Source organism: Schistocerca piceifrons, chromosome 7, assembly GCF_021461385.2.
Source record: "Schistocerca piceifrons isolate TAMUIC-IGC-003096 chromosome 7, iqSchPice1.1, whole genome shotgun sequence".
NCBI classification, from domain to species: domain Eukaryota; kingdom Metazoa; phylum Arthropoda; class Insecta; order Orthoptera; family Acrididae; genus Schistocerca; species Schistocerca piceifrons.
In genome coordinates this window covers 84,316,550-84,338,943 of record NC_060144.1, presented here as the reverse complement: position 1 = coordinate 84,338,943, position 22,394 = coordinate 84,316,550, and the positions used below count along the sequence as shown (strand labels likewise).

The 22,394-nt window shown below is 45.5% G+C and overlaps 1 protein-coding gene across 1 annotated transcript in view; it reads right to left on the bottom strand.

The window, feature by feature from the left end:
• LOC124805452 overlaps nucleotides 1-22,394 on the bottom strand; it is a gene marked incomplete at its 5' end in the record, with an annotated part of 688,368 nt that overhangs the window by 514,048 nt on the left and 151,926 nt on the right. The window contains 3 exons of the mRNA XM_047266014.1: nucleotides 6,178-6,642; nucleotides 18,507-18,716; nucleotides 21,459-21,773. Coding sequence (XP_047121970.1) covers nucleotides 6,178-6,642; nucleotides 18,507-18,716; nucleotides 21,459-21,773 — 990 coding nt within the window. The remainder of the gene's footprint in view (nucleotides 1-6,177; nucleotides 6,643-18,506; nucleotides 18,717-21,458; nucleotides 21,774-22,394) is intronic.

Below are 22,394 nucleotides of genomic sequence, written 5' to 3'. Positions count from 1 at the left end.
TTTCATATTTCATCATTTCTATTATGTATTTTGTTTTTATTTTATTTACTTAGCGGTCTCCCGACGCGACAACGCTTGGGTCACAGTACTAGTACTTACATTAAACTGAAAACGGCAAATACATATTATTTTTGTACCTTTTACAGTTTTTCCGCTTTGCAGGTGCTGAAACTGGCTACTACAAAAGACAAAAATCATCATATGTTCTCGCAGGCTTTTATTTAGATACTTTTGACCTGTACAATCTGGTACTACGTAACTTGACGTAGCTCTTATGTATTACGTAACGTATACCAAGAGAATGCGCTGGCAGAAAACATTCTTACGCAGTTTAGCTGATGATATTTTAAACGGCTGAACAGACATTCATGGAATAGAGCTACGAACCCTGCCGATTAAACCAGTTTTCAAATAAAAAAAAACTGCGTTAAAATCAGACGTTTCGTTTGGGAACTAGGATGCCACAGACAGATACACAGATACAAAGAAACACACCTTAAACTGTACTGCTGTAATTGCGACAAAAGCTTTTCCTACAGTACGTCCAGATACACGAAACAAGTCACAGCTTTCGCCGTAAAGAAAAAATGATCCATAAACCTTTGAAGACGTGCGAAGGAGTTGCACAATCTCGTGTGGTTTTCTGTGCCCACACACGAAACGTTGTGACATTTTAACTTTCCAGTTGCATGAAACGTGACTTCGTCACTGAAAACTAACGTCTGTGAAAAACCGCCATCCTCCAGTAGCCTCTGCAAGTTACTACAGGAGTCAGCACGAAGCCTGTTATACCGAGGAATCAGCGCGTGTAGCAACTGCAGGCGGTACGGTTTTACACAGAGGTGTCTGCGCAGAATGCACCAGATAGTTGACTGCGGTGTGTGCAGTTCTCGGCTCGCACGCGCAGTCGATTTCTTAGCGCTCTAAACGAATTTTTCCCTCAAACGCTCCACCTTCTCTCCCACCGAGTAGTCCTGGTTCCTTCCCACCACATGAGCAGCCGGACTCACGGAATATATCGTGCCACCCGTGGATTGTTTTGTCTGGCTTTTGTACCCGAATCATCGCTGAACATCAACTCGCATTTAGCGAATTCGAGGTTACAAAACAGACGCACCGCTCCATTAACACCTTGCTCTGACACGCCTGGCCCCTAGTGCTGCCATCTGCATCCACGCCAAGGCGCATTTTACGAATCGAAACTAGGAGAGATGTTCGGTCACCACCAAGTACAGAGAAAAGCCAGAGCTGGCGAAGTGCTGCACTGACAGGATCGAGGCGCACGCCCTACATTATTTCTCAAACGATTTCACAGAATCTATTCGAGAAAAAAAAGGTTTCTGTTTTGCGTTTAGTGCATATTAGACTACGTATTGCACTATATGAAATGTAGCTAAAACTTTGAATTCTTATTTAAGCTTAGGAGGGCATCAGTATCTGCCTCCAGTCTCCAGAAAAAGGATTTGATGTAGCATGTTCACTCTAGACCACACACGCGTTCGAATGAAATATTCACAACGTCCCCCATACCTCATAAACCGTTCGAGATATCGAAACGAGATTTTGGAAAATGATAGCACACAAAGAGGACAGTTAATTTTAAATTAACAACAGCCTCAATGCAATGTCTACCTAGATTTACCTAGGTTTCAGGTGAGATAACCCAACCTTCTTCAGAATAAAAGGAACTACGATTTGTCCATAATGGACAACGTCAAGAACTAAAAACTGTGATATAGTAATACATCGTCATATTGCAATAACTTATCTAGTAAACAGCCTCGGCCCCACTTCGCGACCCCTGTACGGCAGCAACGGATGTCGCACTGGCTATAGCCTCGAGAGTGCATGCACGATAGAGTGCATTCGTACTTGTTAACGCTAGTACCAACATGTACTCCTAAACTTAAAATTTTATGAATAACCAGGTGCGGCTAAAGAAATTGACGTATGCGTTCAAAAATGGTTCAAATGACTCTGAGCACTATGGGACTCAACTGCTGAGGTCATTAGTCCCCTAGAACTTAGAACTAGTTAAACCTAACTAACCTAAGGACATCACACACATCCATGCCCGAGGCAGGATTCGAACCTGCGACCGTAGCGGTCTCGCGGTTACAGACTGCAGCGCCAGAATCGCGCGGCCACTTCGGCCGGCGACGTATGCGTTATCCTGTAAGGAACAAAGATATATCGACTGTCTTGTTGGATATCAAAAGTGAGGGGAGCAATGCGTTTACTATTTTAAGCCGACCTAGCATATTCGGGCTAATCATCGAACTTCATGAGGATAACTACGGGTTTGAAATACAGGTTAAGATAATCCCAGCTATTCAGCAAACGGGAGTGCTGAAAACACGTTGGCAAGGGTATAATGATTACTCCCTACATCTACATCTACATACATACTCCGCAGTCCACCATACGGTGCGTGGCGGAGGGTACCTCGTGCCACAACTAGCATCTTCTCTCCCTGTTCCACTCCGAACAGAACGAGGGAAAAATGACTGCCTATATGCCTCTGTACGAGCCCTAATCTCTCTTATCTTATCTTTGTAGTCTTTTCGCGAAATGTAAATTGGCGGCAGTGTAATTGTACTGCAGCCAGCCTCAAATGCTGGTCCTCTAAATTTCCTCAGTAGCGATTCACGAAAAGAACGCCTCCTTTCCTCTATATCTATAGGCTCCCATCCAAGTTCCTGAAGCATTTCCGTAACACTCGCGTGATGATCAAACCTACCAGTAACAAATCTAGCAGCACGCCATTGAATTGCTTCTATGTCTTCCCTCAATCCGACCTGATAGGGATACCAAACTCTCGAGCAGTACTAAAGAATAGGTCGCGTTAGTGTTTTATAAGCGGTCTCCTTTACAGATCAACGACATCTTCCCAAAATTCTACCAATGAACCGAAGACGACTATCCGCCTTCCCCACAACTGCCATTATATGCTTGTCCCACTTCATATCGCTCTGCAATGTTACGCCCAAATATTTGATCGAAGTGACTGTGTCAAGCACTACACTACTAATGGAGTATTCAAACATTACAGGATTCTTTTTCCTATTCATCTGAATTAATTTACATTTATCTATATTTAGAGTTAGCAATTCTACCAATGAACCGAAGACGACTATCCGCCTTCCCCACAACTGCCATTATATGCTTGTCCCACTTCATATCGCTCTGCAATGTTACGCCCAAATATTTGATCGAAGTGACTGTGTCAAGCACTACACTACTAATGGAGTATTCAAACATTACAGGATTCTTTTTCCTATTCATCTGAATTAATTTACATTTATCTATATTTAGAGTTAGCTGCCATTCTTTACACCAATCACAAATCCTGTCCAAGTCATCTTGTAACCTCCTACAGTTACTCAACGACGACACCTTCCCGTACACCACAGCATCATCAGCAAACAGCCGCACATTGCTATCCACCCTATCCAAAAGATCATTTATGTAGATAGAAAACAACAGCGGACCTACCACACTTCCCTGGGGCACTCCAGATGATATCCTCACCTCCGCTGAACACTCACCATCGAGGACAACGTACTGGGTTCTATTACTTAAGAAGTCTTCGAGCCACTCACATACTTGGGAAACAATCCCATATGCTTGTACCTTAGTTAGGAGTTTGCAGTGGGGCACCGAGTCAAACGCTTTCCGGATATGGCATCCGTCTGATACCCTTCATCCATGGTTCGCAAGATATCATGTGAAAAAAGGGCGAGTTGCGTTTCGCAGGAGCGATGCTTTCTAAAGCCGTGCTGATGCATGGACAGCAACTTCTCTGTCTCAAGGAAATTCATAATAAAAAAATTGTTCAAATGGCTCTGAGCACTATGGGACTTAACATCTATGGTCATCAGTCCCCTACAACTTAGAACTACTTAAACCTAACTAACCTAAGGACATCACACAACATCCAGTCATCATAAATTCATTATATTGGAACTGAGAATATATTCGAGAATCCTGCAACAAACCGATGTTAAGGATATTGGTCTGTAATTTTGAGGATCCGTCCTTCTACCCTTCTTATATACAGGCGTCACCTGCGCTTTTTTCCAGTCGCTCGGGACTTTACGTTGGGCAAGAGATTCGCGATAAATGCAAGCTAAGTAAGGAGCCAATGCAGTAGAGTACTCTCTGTAAAACCGAATTGGAATCCCGTCAGGACCTGGCGATTTATTTATTTTCAACCCATTCAGCTACTTCACAACCCCAGGGATGTCTATCACTGTGTCCTCCATACGGGAATCTGTACGAGACTCTAACGGAGGTATGTTTGTACGATCCTCCTGCGTGAAATACTTCTCAAATGCTGAATTTAAAATTTCAGCTTTCGTTTTGCTGTCTTCCGTTGCCAGGTCAGATTGATCAGTGAGTGACTGGATGGAAGCCTTCGACCCGCTTACCGATTGTACGTAAGACCAGAATTTCCTTGGGTTTTCAGCAAGATCTTTTGCTAAGGTATGACGGTGGTAGTGGTTGAATGCTTCGCGCATCGCTCTTTTTACAGCAGCGCGAATCTCTACTAACTTTTGCCTGTCCTCATTCTCCAGATCTTTCTTGCACCGCGAGTGCAACTGCCTTTGCTTCCTGAACGTTCTCCGAATTGCGCTGTTAAACCACCGTAGGTCTTTTCCGTCCGTAACCCACTTTTTCGGCACATACTTCTGCAATGAGTGATTTGCAATGTGTTTAAAATTTCCCCATCATTCTTCCACGTCCATCGTACCGGAAGTAAATGAAGTCGATTCATTTACTAAGGGGGTTGCTAACAACTGCTTATCTGCTCTTTCTAGTAAGAATGCTCTCCTAGCCTTCTTTTCCGTCCGTAACCCACTTTTTCGACACATACTTGTCCAATGCGTGATTTACAATGTGTTTAAAATTTGCCCATAATTCTTCCACGTCCATCGTACCGGAAGTAAATGAAGTCGATTCATTTACTAAGTGGGATGCTAACGACTGCTTATCTGCTCTTTCTAGTAAGAATACTCTCCTAGCCTTCTTGACCGACTTTTTAACTTTCGTAACCATAGTCGTAATGACGTCATGATGACTAATCCCTGTCTCAGCACTGACACCGTCGATGAGGTCTGGTCTGTTCGTGGCTGCCAGATCTAAAATATTTTCATTACGCGTTGGCTATTGATTTAGCTGCTCAAGACAGTATTCAGATAATGTGTTCAAAAGTAATTCACACGACGCCTTGTCCGTACCACCTGTAATGAGTCCATAGACATCTAGGTAGGTTGAAGTCGCCCTCGACTAATATAGCATGATCCGGGTACTTCTGCGATACAGAATGTAGACTCCCTTTGAATGATTCTAGAACTGCCACGGTGGAACCTGGTGGCCGGTAATAACACCCCACAATCAACTTTATTTCCCCTAGTCGTGTTAAACGTGTCCAGATAACTTCACAATCACACTCTACTTCGACCTCAGTAGACACAATATTTTTGTCAACTACAATGAAGACACCAGCTCCTACGGTGTCTAATCTGTCTTTCCGATACACGTTCCAACCCTCACTAAATATTTCAGGGTTGAGCCAGGTGTCAGTCCCGAGAATAATTTTCGCGCCACGCGCTTCCTGGAGGGCAGTAAATTCAGGAACTTTATTCCGAACACTCTGAAAATTTACTGCTAATATCTTGATAGCTGAAGTGTCTTTACACTGAGCGCGTCCTGATTTCCCTGCCTGCACGTCGACTGGTGAGTGTTCATCAGGACACCTCGCACTACTGCCTAGCCTAAAAAAACCCCATGGCACGCCACAAATTATGGCGGATGGAACAACGGTTGAAAACCTTCAAAAAAGTTTTTGTTTCGCAGCTGCGGCTGGTCATTAAGAAGGTAATTCTTGTCATATAGTAAGTGTTTAAAAATCTTGCATTTGTTCCAAAATATCCAACATCGCACCGTTCATTTCGCAATGCAAGAGCTGAGTAGTATAAGGAGGATTGGGTGCGTGAGCCGTTTGCACTAAGTGTTTAGCGAATGTCGAACCACGCGTGCCATCTCTAACTTTAGTAGGGATATGTTCCTTGTGTCCTGTTTGGCCGATGTAAAATTTCGGGCAATTGCCACATGTAATCTTGTAAAAGGTTCGACATTTTTGACGTTTGGATTGCAAAACGAGTGGCTACGAACCTGCTGGGAACGATGGGGCGTCGTGGGGTGGTGCTGGGCCGCGACGGAGGCGGCGGCGGCGGGCTTGGCGACCGCGGGCAGCGTGTGGCGGTGCTCCGGGGGCGGCGCCGGCCCCGCCGCCAGCGCCTCCTGCTGGGTGGCGGCCCCCGAGCCGCGGGCGGGCAGGCGCGCGCTGGCCGAGCGCAGGAAGCGCTGCTGCGCCGCCAGCTGGCGCCGCATCTTGTCGGCGTACGCCTCCTCCGACCAGTAGTCGGGGGCGGGCGCGGCGGCGGGCGCCACGTCCATGCTGGACTTGGGCCGCGGCAGGTGGTGGCGGCCGCCCGCGTGGGCGTGCGCGTGGGCGTGGGCGTGCGGCAGCGAGTGCGGCAGGTACAGCGCCACCTGCGGCAGCGTGCCCGCACCCTCTGAGCCCTCCGGGGCCGCTACCGGCTGCTGCTGCTGCTGCTGCTGCGCGCCGTCAGCGAACTAGAGGCGGGCAAATCCGGTCATCTCTGGGAACTACACGACGGCAAAAATAAAACTCGCCCGGACAATGCATCTTAGCACAAGCACTCCAATGAACATCACCTGCAACCCAACTTGCATCATCCACACGTTAGGCCGATGATGCAAGTTGGGCCAGTCTTAAGATGCACTATATTGGCCAGTTTTATTTTGACCATTTTCTATCCTGCTCTACGCAGGTCGTATGACGAGGGCCTCCCGTCGGGTAGACCGTTCGCCGGGTGCAAGTCTTTCGATTTGACGCCACTTCGGCGACTTGCGCGTCGATGGGGATGAAATGATGATGATTATGACAACACAACACCCGGTCCCTGAGCGGAGAAAAACTCCGACCCAGCCGGGAATCGAACCCGGGCCCTTAGGATTGACACTCTGTCACGCTGACCACTCAGCTACCGGGGACTGGCTTCTGCGCAGGTAGAACACAGCTTACGATCGCTGACACTGGCAGTAACGCAAACACCGGCGGAAGAAACAGGCGGTTCGTGAGGTCGATAACAGCGGAATTCGTCACATGTGACTGTGCCTCTCTCAGCGCGGTGGTTCAATTCTGGGGGCTTACGAAGGAACCTTACAGGTGAAGGGCGAACCGAACTCCCTTACTAATTCGCAGCTATGAGGAATGGCGATATCTTTTACCGCTAGTCGTATAAGACTCGAAACTCCTTTGCTTTTGGTCCCCGTTTGGTACTCTGTTCACCTCAGCCCCGGTGTCGTGCTTGCCATCCGATTTCAGACCGCAGAGAACATTAATCACGACCTCGAGCACTTTCTTATCCGACGTTGGCCTTGGTTACGTCTATGCGGATGACTTTAAAAGTGAGGGGGATGTGCCCCTTTAGCGACACATACCAAATGTTTGCACTGCCGCCGGAAACGTCTGCCTATACGGTGGAGTTGCTGGACATCAGGGAGTCTATTTATTATTGCACACAGACTTTCCGGTTCGTGTTGATCCTCTTGGATTCTCATAGTGTGTTGTAGAAACGGCAACATTCGACGTTTGATAAAAAGACCAACGGACATATCTTGGATGTAATCGAGGCCATTTGTTCATGAGACCCAGAAAATATTAGATACAGGCTCCCAGGTAGATGCTATTTTTCTTGACTTCCGGAAGGCGTTCGATGCAGTTCCGCACTGTCGCCTGATAAACAAAGTAAGAGCCTACGGAATATCAGACCAGCTGTGTGGCTGGATTGAAGAGTTTTTAGCAAACAGAACACAGCATGTTGTTATCAATGGAGAGACGTCTACAGACGTTAAAGTAACCTCTGGCGTGCCACAGGGGAGTGTTATGGGACCATTGCTTTTCACAATATATATAAATGACCTAGTAGATAGTGTCGGAAGTTCCATGCGGCTTTTCGCGGATGATGCTGTAGTATACAGAGAAGTTGCAGCATTAGAAAATTGTAGCGAAATGCAGGAAGATCTGCAGCGGATAGGCACTTGGTGCAGGGAGTGGCAACTGACCCTTAACATAGACAAATGTAATGTATTGCGAATACATAGAAAGAAGGATCCTTTATTGTATGATTATATGATAGCGGAACAAACACTGGTAGCAGTTACTTCTGTAAAATATCTGGGAGTATGCGTGCGGAACGATTTGAAGTGGAATGATCATATAAAATTAATTGTTGGTAAGGCGGGTACCAGGTTGAGATTCATTGGGAGAGTGCTTAGAAAATGTAGTCCATCAACAAAGGAGGTGGCTTACAAAACACTCATTCGACCTATACTTGAGTATTGCTCATCAGTGTGGGATCCGTACCAGATCGGTCTGACGGAGAAGATAGAGAAGATCCAAAGAAGAGCGGCGCGTTTCGTCACAGGGTTATTTGGTAACCGTGATAGTGTTACGGAGATGTTTAATAAACTCAAGTGGCAGACTCTGCAAGAGAGGCGCTCTGCATCGCGGTGTAGCTTGCTCGCCAGGTTTCGAGAGGGTGCGTTTCTGGATGAGGTATCGAATATATTGCTTCCCCCTACTTATACCTCCCGAGGAGATCACGAATGTAAAATTAGAGAGATTAGAGCACGCACGGAGGCTTTCAGACAGTCGTTCTTCCCGCGAACCATACGCGACTGGAACAGGAAAGGGAGGTAATGACAGTGGCACGTAAAGTGCCCTCCGCCACACACCGTTGGGTGGCTTGCGGAGTATAAATGTAGATGTAAATGTAGATGTAGATAGATGCGCGGACATTGGACTTTGGCATCCGCTTGCTTTGGGTAGAATGGCGTCGAGGCAATATCACTCGCTGCGAGTGATATTGCGGAAGGAAAGTTCCGCTCAAAACCCCCTGTCCCTTATACGAATCACAACTCTACGCTCAAGAAAGCTGCTTAATGCGACTGGAATTGTGACCGGTAAGTATCCTAGTACCATAAGGGCAAGCACATGGGGGCCACACAACTGAACGTCTGTTTGCGGGCATGGTTCACATCTGTGAAGCTTAGTAGATGTCATGTGACCTCTCTCACCAAATGGCTCTGAGCGCTATGGGACTAAACATCTATGGTCATCAGTCATCCCCTCTCTCACCAGCATGAAGCTGGGACACGGTTGTTGTCACGACCACCTATACTGGCTGAAATTTATCTCTTCTGGACACTGTGATCAAGATACAACGGTGGTGGCGGCTCCGTCACACGTCATAATGGCGTATAGCTCGGCTGCACGGGTGGTTTCGCACAAAATATCGGCTGCGATGTGCTACTCTCTCTCTTGAAGTGCACCTGCTTTATATTAGCTGTTCGAAGTACAGAGTGACAATTATTGAACTGCATGAAATAAAATCATCGTTACTTCTGAAAGGTTTGTGCGTTAGGAAGTTCAAAATGCACTGTTAGCTGCGGGGCATGATGGGGATGGTGCGTGCATGGTTTGATTTAGCGACGAATTCCACTTTCGTTTGAATGGGTTCGTCAGTAAGCAAAATTGGTGCGTTTGGGAGACTGAGAATCCGCATTTCGCGATCGAGAAGTCTCTAGGCGCTTCAGTCTGGAACCGCGCTGCTGCTACGGTCGCAGGTTCGAATCCTGCTACGGGCATGGATGTTTGTGATGTCCTTAGGTTAGTTAGGTTTAAGTAGCTCTAAGTATAGGGAACTGATGACGTCATATGTTAAGTCCCATAGTACTTAGAACCATTTGAATCGAGAAGTCTCTTCACCCTCAACGGGTGACTGCGTGGTGCGCAATGTTCAGTCACGGAATAATCGGTGCGATATTTCTTGATGGCACGATGACTACCGAACGGTACGTGAAGGTTTCGGAAGATGATTTCATCCCCATTATCCAGAGTGACCCTGATTTCGACAAGATAAGGTTCATGCAAGACGGATGTCAACCCCATTGGACCAGGAGAGTGTTTGATGTGCTGAAGGAGCACTTTTGGGGCCGCATTCTGGCTTTGGGACACCATGAGGCCACTGGCATGGGCCTAGATTGGCCGCCATATTCTCCGGATCTCAACACATGCGACGTCTTTTTGTGGGTCTACATTAAGGACAAGGTATAAAGCAATAACCTCAAAACCATTGCTGAACTGGAAACGCCCATTCAGAAGGTCATCGACAGCATCGATGTTTCGACACGTCAGCGGGTCAGCCACAATTTCGCTATTCATATGCGCCACATGACCGTGAATGATGGCAGGCATATCGAACATCTCAAACCTAAATCCCAATATCTGCAGAGACGTTTACATGTTGAATAAAGTGTGTGTATGCCGTAGTTTGTAACTAATTTACGTTTCTTTTCATATAGTTCAATTATTGTTACCCTGTATATAGGTATTATATAGGTATATATAGAGGTATTCTATAGGTATTATTTAGCTTTGACCTACAAGTTGTATAATCTTGTCTCCTCATGGAAATAGCCCGGGTCGAAAACCGGAACGTCAGTTTCTGGTTTTACTTTGTATTAAGAACTGATCTCTTTAGACGATGCCGTTATCGAGCTTTCGATTATAAGTTGCTGTGGATGTCATTACCTTCTGGAACAGGCCTGGGTCGAACCTTGTCCGTAATTTTGTGTTTTTTAATTTTTATGACTAGTTTATCTTTGTATTTCACAATCTGATGATTGTTGTAGCTGTTACTAGGTGTTTGGTGTTCGTCTTTTAGTATTTTTATTTTATTTTCAGAACTTACGTCGATACATTGAACTCTTTTTATTGTTCTGCTGTAGAAATGCTAATTACGTTAGTATGGCACTTTTGTAACTACCATCGGATGTATGGTATTTGCTGCCCGAAGCCAAAAATAAAGAAAAGGTCGGTGAAGAGAATGGTTAACCGACAACAAATTCAGAGTGTAACGAAGTAGTCTTAAGCGTATACCGAGAGCAACGCGAATCAAAAACATAAAATAGGCAAGGTCAATGGCGCACACTGAAGGCTTCATAGACTAGGGAGGGACTGACCGGCAAGTACGGGCCGCTGTGTCTACATAGTCTCGGATCCGCACCGATCGAGGTGGCGCAGTGGTTAGCACACTGGACTCGCATTCGGGAAGACGACGGTTCAATCCCGTCTCCGGCCATCCTGATTTAGGTTTTCCGTGATTTCCCTAAATCGCTTCAGGCAAATGCCGGGATGGTTCCTTTGAAAGGGCACGGCCGATTTCCTTCCCCATCCTTCACTCACACGAGCTTGCGCTCCGTCTCTAATGACCTCGTTGTCGACGGGACGTTAAACACTAATATCCTCCTCCTCCTCTCGGATCCGCGCGTCACACCCGCGGCGGTGACAGCGCCCCTGTGGATGGAGTGTGGGCCTCACCTCTCTCCCGTATCTATACTTGGGCTGGGTTGGGAATACGAATCACTTTCGGATACTAAAGCCCATCCTCGTAACCGGTCATTGTTGGGGCTCGTTCCTTTTCACTCATTCAACATTCCATTTTTATCTAATTGTGTAATGATCTACGTGTTTTAAAAGAGTCAAAATGAGAAGTATAGTACCTAACGACAGTAGCGTACCCAGAATCTTAGCTGGGAAAGGGAAGTTGTTGGGGAAACGAGTCACATTGGTTTCGCGCTGAACGGCGGAATAGTATTGAGAATTAACGACAAATGGTCCTGACTAAACTTGCTGTTTATCAGTATCCATTATGTGATCCGCCTAAATTGATGCTGAATTGATACAACTTTGTATGACTGGCCATGAACCAACTTTATATGTGATTCGATTATACACTTCGACATATTTGGACCAGCTCCCTTAGTGGTCGATGGAAGATAACCTCAATCGTGATATGCTGCTGGCCACTGAAGAGGCTCCTGAGTGATGCTATGGGGTTGAGAAACTGAACATTTTTTTTTGCAGTCGGAGCCAGATTTATTCCTAATCTCAAAAGAAAAGAAGTTGGCGATTATTTAGCATCAGTTATTCGGCATCTGTGACGCTCGGCCAAAGTACGACCAGAAGATACCGTGGCCATCGATATCCAATATTCGTCGTTAAATGCTCGAACGCATAGAACCGCCACCAGCCCCAGGTACGTTTTGTGGCTACTGCTGTTCCCAGCCGTAGAGTGTCACCATCGAGTGTGCAAGAGTGCTTTGCGGTATCAGATTGTGTAGTGGTTGATGCAAAGTAAGGGAGAACGCTACAAAAGGCATCAAAAGGCATGTCTACATCTACATCTACATCTATACTCCGCAAGCCACCTGACGGTGTGTGGCGGAGGGTACCTTGAGTACCTCTATCGGTTCTCCCTTCTATTCCAGTCTCGTATTGTTAGTGGAAAGAAGGATTGTCGATGTGCCTCTGTGTGGGCTCTAATCTCTCTGATTTTATCATCATGGTCTCTTCGCGAGATATGCGTAGGAGAGAGCAATATACTGCTTGACTCCTCGGTGAAGGTATGTTCTCGAAACTTCAACAATGTCCAGTAAGCTTCACCACCCCATACCAATCATGCTTCTTGCTACGTGCAGTCTCCGCCGTAACATTAAACTTTGATTTGTTAAAAAATAGTTCAAATGGTTCTGAGCACTATGGGACTTAACATCTGAGGTCATCAGTCCCCTAGAACTTAGAACTACTTAAACCTAACTGAACTAAGGACATCACGCACATCCATGCCCGAGGCAGGATTCGAACCTGCGTCCGTAGCGGTCGCGCGGTTCCAGACTGTAGCGCCTAGAACCGCTCGACCACTCCGACCGGCATTTGATTTGTCTTCGGTACTCATTGTGAAGGTGTTATGTATGAAAAGCTGGAATGAATGCACCACTGATCTCTTGTCACAGCAGTAGACACAAAAACATCTTATCTGAACCAACACATGTGTGAGGAAGGGGATGGAGGGGGGGGGGGGCTGAGGGGTGGAAGACGTCCTGCTCCACAGATGACTTTTGGTTTAGCTGACGAAGTGACAACGGACGTACATTTATTTATTGATTTTTTTTATGTGCAGCCGGAACCAGTTTTTATCACGATGATATGCTTGCCTATACGGTCACTACCTTCAACTGGACGCACAATCCCACACGCCGTTTCCTCGTGACAAACAGTAGAGAAGGTGTTGCTATGCCAGTGGAATAGGCAATTATGTCGTCATCACCCTCCCTCCCCCCGCCGCTCCCCACCCCTTCCCGCTCCCCCCCACCCCCTTCCACCACCCTGTCCGATTACACTCGACACCACAAGACTTGTCTTGTGGTAGCATGTCTTCAGCAGTAAACGACGTCGCTCCCATAGTAGATGCGGAATGTTCTGTGTAGGGAGAGTGCTGCTCCATTCTCTTCACAGTACCTTAAGTGGCACACTCAAGGGTGCCATCAGTTAAGATATAAAGTCGGTGCAACTACTCTTCTCAAGGTAATTGACTATATATTACATTTCCTTACGCTCTATCAAACTGACGCAGCTTACTTTCTTAATGTCGAACAAGTCTTTATTCTTTAGAACCCTGTTTTCATCTTTTACTTTTAAGGTTTTATTTGTTCCGCGCATCGGGAGAGTTTCAGCGAAAGTAACTGTGTAGTTATTGTCGTCGATTTATCGAAACTAGTAAGCTTTAAATAGCGATAGGCACTGGAGGAAATGGAACAGCGGGATTTTTATATATCAGATTATTTGATTAAGCATGTAACAGTGTTGTCACTCAAAAGGTATATCTTTGATTCTTCATAATTTAATATGGAATGCAAACAAAATATTTTTTCCGTCGAGGACAGTAACTCTGCTACTGTTAGGCTTACTTATAAATAAACTAAAATATAAATAAATAATAACAAGGAAATAAATACTTTGCTACTGACAGGCATTTTTATAAATAAAATATAAACATAAATATATGAAATATACATTCATAATTTAATAGTGACTGTGATCATAAGTTGTGAAAAGCAAATGAAACATACAAGCACAGAAGGAAGAAAGGAGGATAGGGGTTCGGCGTCCCGTCGGTGACGGGATCATTAGAGACGCAGCCCAAGCTGGGACTACAGAAGGAGATAGGCCATGTCCCGTTTCAGATGTACTAACATCGCGTTGACCTTAATCGGTTTAGAGAAACCATTTCAAATTTTGATGCGGATGGTCAGATGGGAATCTGAACCACCGTCGTCCCGAGAACGAAGCCGGGGTGTTACTTTTACTTCACTTCGCTCGCCACGGGCGTATTGAGATGTCGTTCGTAATGAAGAATTACTCAAAAGTGTAGGAGAGAAACACTTAACCATAAGAGGAAATATTTTCTAGATCGTCCACCACGTCCCGGTAATTTAGTATGAAATTAATTAAATAGACTGTAACGGGAGGAATATATCGATGGGCAACAAATCAAAGAAGATACAGAGAAATGTCAGTGCAACCCGTTCAGAAATGCTGAACCTACAGTACAATGTGTACGTAATGGCACTGTTCATATTTCCAATGTTATTGGCAAAGAGCACCATTCTGCACATTATTTTATATGCAGGGTCGTAAACTGGCCTGGAAAATGTTTCACACACCTTTCGATAGTCATTCAAAAATTCGAGTACATCATATGCAGTTGGGGCAGAAAATGTAAGTTGCGTTGCCTACCTTAAGATGCGTGAAATATTTACTGAATCAGTTTCATTTTGCCCATACGGTATAAAGTTTGATGCAGTCAATGCTGACATGAAACGTTTAATGCGTATTCCAGTTTCAACTGATTAGTCATTAAATACTGATAGTATGATGAATGTGTCACAACATGCTAGGAGTCGGTATTTCCATGACGGTACTATTAGAGCATTGAGTCCACTAGTAGCGGCCACATGTGAACGTTAACGTCCAGCACGCTTCGAAGAAACCAATGAATATCTACGGCTAATCGGTCGAAACAGGTGTAGCTATTGAAAAATTTACGTCAGCATTATTGAGAGTAGTCATCTTAACAGTTTCGCTAGGAGAGCACACGTCCAGCCCTAACGTTCATGCTCGCTGACGTTCCTACCTATGGCATCTGAACGCCCTACTAGATGTTCTCCTCTGGGACCTGTAGGAATTGCGCCATTGGAAGGACTCTACAAACATTGCAAAATCCTCCAACCTACAGTACCTGATAAAAAGTGTTCCGACACTCCTATGTAATGCGGAACTGACCAGCAGATGTCACGAGAGCCTATCTCGCCAGCATAAAAGGCGGTAGGGATTATTGTGTTGTCAGTACAGGAGTAACACCAGAGGTTCAAATGGTTCAAATGGCTCTGAGCACTATGGGACTCAACTGCTGAGGTCATTAGTCCCACAGAACTTAGAACTAGTTAAACCTAACTAACCTAAGGACATCACAAACATCCATGCCCGAAGCAGGATTCGAACCTGCGACCGTAGCGGTCTTGTGGTTCCAGACTGCAGCGCCTTTAACCGCACGGCCACTTCGGCCGGCAGTAACACCAGAAGGCTCCGTAACTTGGGAAGTGGACTACTCTCCGTAATTTCGCAAGTGGACTACTAATTGTGGAACGTGGACTAATTACTGTACGTTATCTGACTACAAGATCGATCAGGGACATTTTAGTCGTTCTAAAGCTGCCCAAGTCGAATGTTAGTTATGTGACCAACCATAGCTACACTAAGACCAGCCGGACCTCATTAACTGACGGAAATGGGCTGTGGAGCTCTGCGGAGGATGGTTATAAAGAACCACATGAAATCAGCGGAAGGAATCATTCGCGAGTTCCATAGTGCCACCAGCAGTCCAGATGGAACAATGACTGTGCGTAGGGAGTTAGAAACAACGTGCTAGGATGGTTGCGATGCTCCTCATTAGCCACGCATTTCTGTAGTCAGTGCTAAGGGACGATTGACGGAGTGCAAAGAGCGACGGCACTGGGCGGTGGACGACTGGAAACGAGTGATTCAGAGTGACGAATGACGTCATACCCTGTTGAAATCCGACGTAAGGTTGTAACTTTGGCGAATACCTGGAGGACGTTAGCTGCCATCCTGTGCAATGCCGGCAGTGAAATACGCAGGAGGTGGTGTTACGGTATGTGGATGTTTTTCATGGTTAGTGTGTAGTCTCCATATTGTGCTTAAGGATAGGGTATATTTAACACCAGTTGTGTACTGCGTAAAACTGAGGAACAGTTCAGACACGATGACTGTTTGTACCAGCATGGGAATGCACCCTGTCATAAATAACAATAACGTTCCTGAAAAGGATTGGCCGAGAGTCCCTATCTGAAAGCAATCGTACATCTTTGAGATGGGCTAGAACCACGAATTCCCTCCAGAACGTAGCGTCTTACATTATTACATTCTCCGGTTTCGCCTCTTGAGAAAGAATCTGGTGCTAATCCTCCACAGACTAAAGGTGTCCCCTGGAGAGGTTAAGCCGTCAAGAAGGCGAAGGGTGGGCACAGCTTATATTAACTTCCAGCAGTGGATATCCATTTACTTCTCAACGGGCAGTGTATAGTCCAGCCCTACAATTCATATTTCGGCGATGGGTTCGGTTTTCAAGACAATAATGCACGAGGACAACGCGCCTACCTCGACAAAAGTTGTTTTTAGGAGGCAGGAATGAACAGAATGAAATACCCTGTTGACCCTACAGCCATGAAGTCTGCCGAGCGTATTCGGGATGAGTTAAAACTTGTAGTATGTCATCGTAGAAACTCTCGTCATATTCTGGATGACATCAGGAGAGCACGACAAGATTGCTAAGAAAGCCGCGTGATTTCAGCGCTGGATATCGCGGTTTTGAACTACATTGCAGAGGTGTCAAAAGAAGCCGGCAGAAAAAGGACGTTAGAGAGCAGCAATCTGGCAACACTGTAACCACATGTACGGTAGCTGCCTCTGTCAGCACCCAGTCTTTGTGCTGTACAGTTGGTGCAGTGAATAGCGTTTTGAGTTATCATGCAGCAGGTGGATGGTTCGATCCTGGATTGAGGCCTATGTTTTTTATTTGGTAAATATAGTGCAGGTGGTACGGTATCTGGCATCTTAATCGTCAACAGTGATTGCAGCGGGTCCTCTAGAAAACACGTGCACTTACATACTACAATCGTAAAAAATGGAAGATTGGTCAGCTTCGAAAAAAGCCCTTTTCATGTCATGGAATTTTACAATTACCTCATCCAGTTGATGCGAAACCTGTTTTCTTTGTATCCTCCTCCACTGGTTCCCAGAGATTAGTAGCAACTATTATTCTTGCCTCGTTCAGGTCCGTACATTTCGTTATGGCCTTACGTTACCAATAGGACTACCAATGTACTTTACGAAAAATATCCAAACCCGGTTACTATTTGTATGTGTTATCACCATGGTCCCATGCCTTTGAACACTGAGCCTGGTAACCGCATACTGTTTAGTACGTATTTCAATGCCTTATTATTATTATTCTATCGGTGGGACTGTGGAAACATCACGTCTGTTACCGTTAGGGACACACAGTGTAATTGGAAAGAGAACATCTCACAATTAGCAACGTCGGTATGAATCGTGCACAACAATATCTGTCAGAGAGGTAATGCGCATTACATGGAACTGGCGCATGTTTAGCATCTCGAAATTGACATTGTTTTTGTAGTTATTCTGTCCTATGACACGTCATTTGCTTCAACTTCAGTTTCTATTTCTTATTTGTCTTAACCACGTACTTGTTACGTTCAGAATTAGAAAATGTTGTAAATTTAGGACACATGTGACGTAAGAAACGGCGTGTATTACAGTATGAAATGTCAGAATGAAATTAGCAAATAAAAATTGCGCCCCAACCCAGGATCGTACCCACGACCTCCTGCATGCGAACCCAAAATTGTATGCTCTGCACCAACTGTGCCGCACAACTAACACGTCCTGACAAAGCTAGTTACCGTACGTGTGGTTGTAGTGTTGCCAGATTGCCACTCTTTAACGTCCTTTTTCTGCCGGATGCACTCTCCGGATGAAATTTTGCGACAGACATTTTTTTATCGCTGGCATTCGAGAAGTCGCGCTGCGAAGCCCGAGTGCACGAATTTCGCTTCACTCTATATATACGTAGAACGGAAAGGAAGCCTAAACAACCTGTGTATGTCACGAATAACTTCGCAGAGTTCGATAAATAGTGCGCTGGTGTTTCACTGTGAAACAGTTTCCGTTTCCGTCAGTGTATTTTCCGATAAAGATATCTTTTTCTTCAACTTTTAGTTTTAAATAGTTTCTTTCATTCCCTGCTGCCTTAAATCTGAGCACGACAAATTTTCGCAAGTGAGCACGTGGTGGGAAACTGATTTCGAGCAATTAATTAGGGTTTTTCGGCGCTGCCGATCAAGGGGAACTTTTGCGAGTGTGGTGTGGAGAAGGCGCCGACGGCGCGCCGGGCTGCGATACTCACAGGCGCGTGGGCGGGCGGGGGCGGGTAGGTGCGGCGCGGGTCCAGGTGGAGCAGGTCGGCGCTGTGCGGCCGCGGGGGCGGCGGCTGCTGGCGGCTGGGCGGCGCCGTGCGGTACATGGCCGGCGGCGGCAGCACGTCGCGGGGCAGCCCGCCCGCGGGGGCGGCGGCGGCGGCGGCGGCGGCGGAGGGCGCCGGGGGAGGCGCTTCCGCCTGTCACCGGAACAACAACACCCACAGTCCTGTATCCCTGACACTGGGTTCGTTTATGAAAAGATCTTCTGTAGTACCTGTCACGATATTGTTTACATTTACGTTTCACACGACACGTTTCGGAAAATTATTCCCATCTTCAAGTCAGTGTTTTGTGTGCTATGCCATTTTTGCTGAAGTTTTCGATTGTGGGATAACGCATTGTTCTATTGTCCTTACTCTAATATATAAAAACAAACGTAATTTCTAATTGATCATCGATCTTAATGTAGGGAATTTCCACTTACGCTTTTGGCTTCACACATGCTAAATACCACACAAAATTTTTGTGCACAGCACAGAATGAAAACAGCAAACATACAAGCAAAAGCTACTAAGATATATTACATATTGTCGACATGTCTCCTGACTATTCTTTCGTGCTATTCTTTTTCGTACTATTCTTCCGTACAGAAGATATATTTCTTAATGTTCTGTATCATTATTTGCTTACAAACAGTGTGAACAGTAATAAAATTGACAAACTGCAGGACGGATTCCTGACTAGAAATGGAGGAAGAAAGGTCTTATGAACATGGAACCGGAAATGTATCGTTGGCACGGTAGATGGCACTGACGAACGAAAGTTCCTGTGACAACGTGCAGTGAGTTCCTTGTATGTTGCAGGCCGTGTGATTGACGCAGCGCACTGTAAGCAGCTGAATGGTCTGGTATTCATGTCGGGAACAAGCCGAGATGGAGTTTGTGCATGGCCAACCAGGTGGAAACGGTCGAGAGGCAGCACGGGTGAGCCAAAACAAGTACCCTCACAGACACCAACCACATCACACAAGATTTCAGCTCCTTTTTGTGCACTTGTGTGACCACGAGGAACGTGCTGAGTAGCGGCGGAGTGTGCGTACACCAGATTTGGAGGACCGGATTCTACAGGGTTTTGAGCCGAACCCTAGTAGAAGCTCCAGGCAAGTGGTCCGCCAATATGGTGTAAACCCAAATACGGTTATGTGTATCGTGCAGAGCAACCGATATTAGCCCTACCACCTGAAACGAGTGCAAGGATTACCAGAAGCGGATTTCCCATTATGGGAATGATTTTGTTGATGGTTTTTCCACCAAACCATCAATATTTTGAAATTTATGCTTTGAGCCCACTTTACCGACGAACCTTTTTGTTGCTTACAGTACGCTCCGGGGGCAACACACAGCACATGGTCAGAGGAACTTTCATTCGTCAGCGCCATCTGCCGTGGCAACGATGCATTTCCGAACACATGTTCATAGGATTTTTTCCCTCTATTTTTAGTCGCGAATCCGTCCTGAAGTTTGTCTCCTTTTTTTATTATTATTATTTATTTTATGGCCTTCATTGGACCACTGTAGTCAAAAATACAAAGTTCTAAACAAGTTGTTACACATGGATACAATTTGGTTCGACAATAACTTAATATATTTAGGTAATATAATTATTAGAGGCTATTCTTATATGAAAGGTGTTTTGCTCTTCTGTCTGCCCAATATTTCTTCATTCTTTCTGATATTTTCTTTCTTTCTTCATCTGAGACAACTCTTCCTGTACTCCTTTTATTGATTTTCATTTGTAGTCTGGTTTGCGGGTCTTGCAGTATTCTGGTTTTCTCTGTCTTGTTTTTTAGGTCATCTACTGTAACTTGAAGTTCTTTTATATCTTCCTTAATTTCTGTGATCCATTTAATGTCGCTCTTGCTATTCCACAATTTTTGTATTATTTTTTTCCTAATTCTGTTTTCTGGAGTTCTCATCAGATATCGAAAGAATGAGATGCGTTTCTTCCTGATTGTGCTCATGACTGGTTCTATTTTCTTATATACTGTTTCATTTGATGCTATTCTCCAATGTCCATTTATTTTATACTGTTTATTTATACATGTCCTAATTATTCTTCTTTCTATTTTTAGTATTCTGTCAATTTCTGCTGTATTAGTTGTTTTGAAGATAGTTTCAGCTGCATACGTTATTTCTGGTTGTGTAACTGTTTTATAGTGTTTTAATTTTGCATCTATAGATAGGTTTTTTTTGTTGTATGTAGTTTTGGTAATGTAATTTGCATAGTTCAGTTTTTTTATTCTATTTTGCCATGATGGCTTCTCATTTAGATTGTATGTTATTATTTCGCCTAAATATTTAAATTTATCAACAATTTTGATTTCCTGTTCTCCTATTGTAATTTTGTTTGCAAGTGGTGGATCAGTTAGCATAATCTCCATTTTTTCAAATGATATTCTAAGGCCTACTTTCTCTGCTATTTCTTGTAGTGATTTCACTTGTTGCCTGGCTTCTTGAACGGTGTTGGCTAGGAGAGCAAGATCATCAGCGAATCCCAAGCAGTTTAAGCTAATATCATCTTTTGCCCTTCCAATTCTTATCCTCTTTGGATTGTCTCCTTTATTAATGTTCACCCTGTGCATTTACAAAGCTATTTATTTCCATGTATCACTATTTCTATTTATCTATACTGGTCGAACCATCAGATGAAATACAGTGATTCACTTTCCAGTTTCTCTTTTAATACTTTGTCTCGTGAATATACCTCCAGTTCTTCCGACATATCAGTTTTATGAGCTTCATTTAGTAAGCGGAATACTTTTGACATATGCTGTACTTTAAATGGGTGTCCTCTTTGTGTGTGTGTGTGTGTGTGTGTGTGTGTGTGTGTGTATCAGAGAGAGAGAGGGGGTGGAGAGAGGGGAGGTGCGGCGTGTTTACCTTGAGGTAGGCAGGGTGCGCGGCGGGCCGGTATCGCGGGTCGTACACGTCTTCGTAGTCGCGGTGCGCCGCTGTGGCGGGGGCCCGCGCGGGCTGCGGCGGCGGCGGCTGCGAGCGGCTGTAGGCGTCGGGCGTGCGCCGCTGCTGCTGCTGCTGCTGCTGCTCCGTCACCACGTGGCTGGCGCGCGCGCCGATGGGCGGCGGCGGCGGCCGGTACGGCTCCTGCGGCCGCGCCACGCGCGACTCGTACGCTGCCTGCCGACACCCGCCACGCGGCAGCCGGTCACTCACAGAGGCGGGGCGTCTCTGCCCACTCTGCAGCAGGCGCGGGCCTCACTCACACGCTTACTTCAGCTCAGCCCGCCCGGCTAGACACGCTGTCTAACACGCTACTTCCCGAGCGGGAAGGCGTGCCGATCCCCACCACGAATCCGCCCGGGTCCAGTGTGTCGGCCAGCCTGTGGATGGTCTTTAAGGCGGTTTTCTATCTACCTCGGCAAATGCGAGCTGGTTCCCCTTATTTCGCCTCAGTTACACTATGTCGGCGATTGCTACCCCCATTTTATAATTTTGTCAGATTTCGAGGAACTACAGCTACCACTGCTTCGTGTGCAATACCCTATAGATTGAGGAACTCATTTGAATTTCGATTTCAGATACGATTCGCAGACCACAGACTTCCGTTATGGACACACCTCATTTTTGACAGAGCAACTTTAACTCCTCGGATGGAGGCCTTGATGAAGACTGGAGTTCCTTAAAAATCAGAAAATGTTATGCAACAATCCATAAATAATGCGCGAAAAGATTTACGTTGATTGCTTCATTAGTTTTTACACAAAAATGAGAAAATCACTTGTATTATAGGCTGACTGAGGAGAAAGGACCCTTAACATACGCCCTATCATCCTGTCACTTCCTTTGGTTTATGTTTTC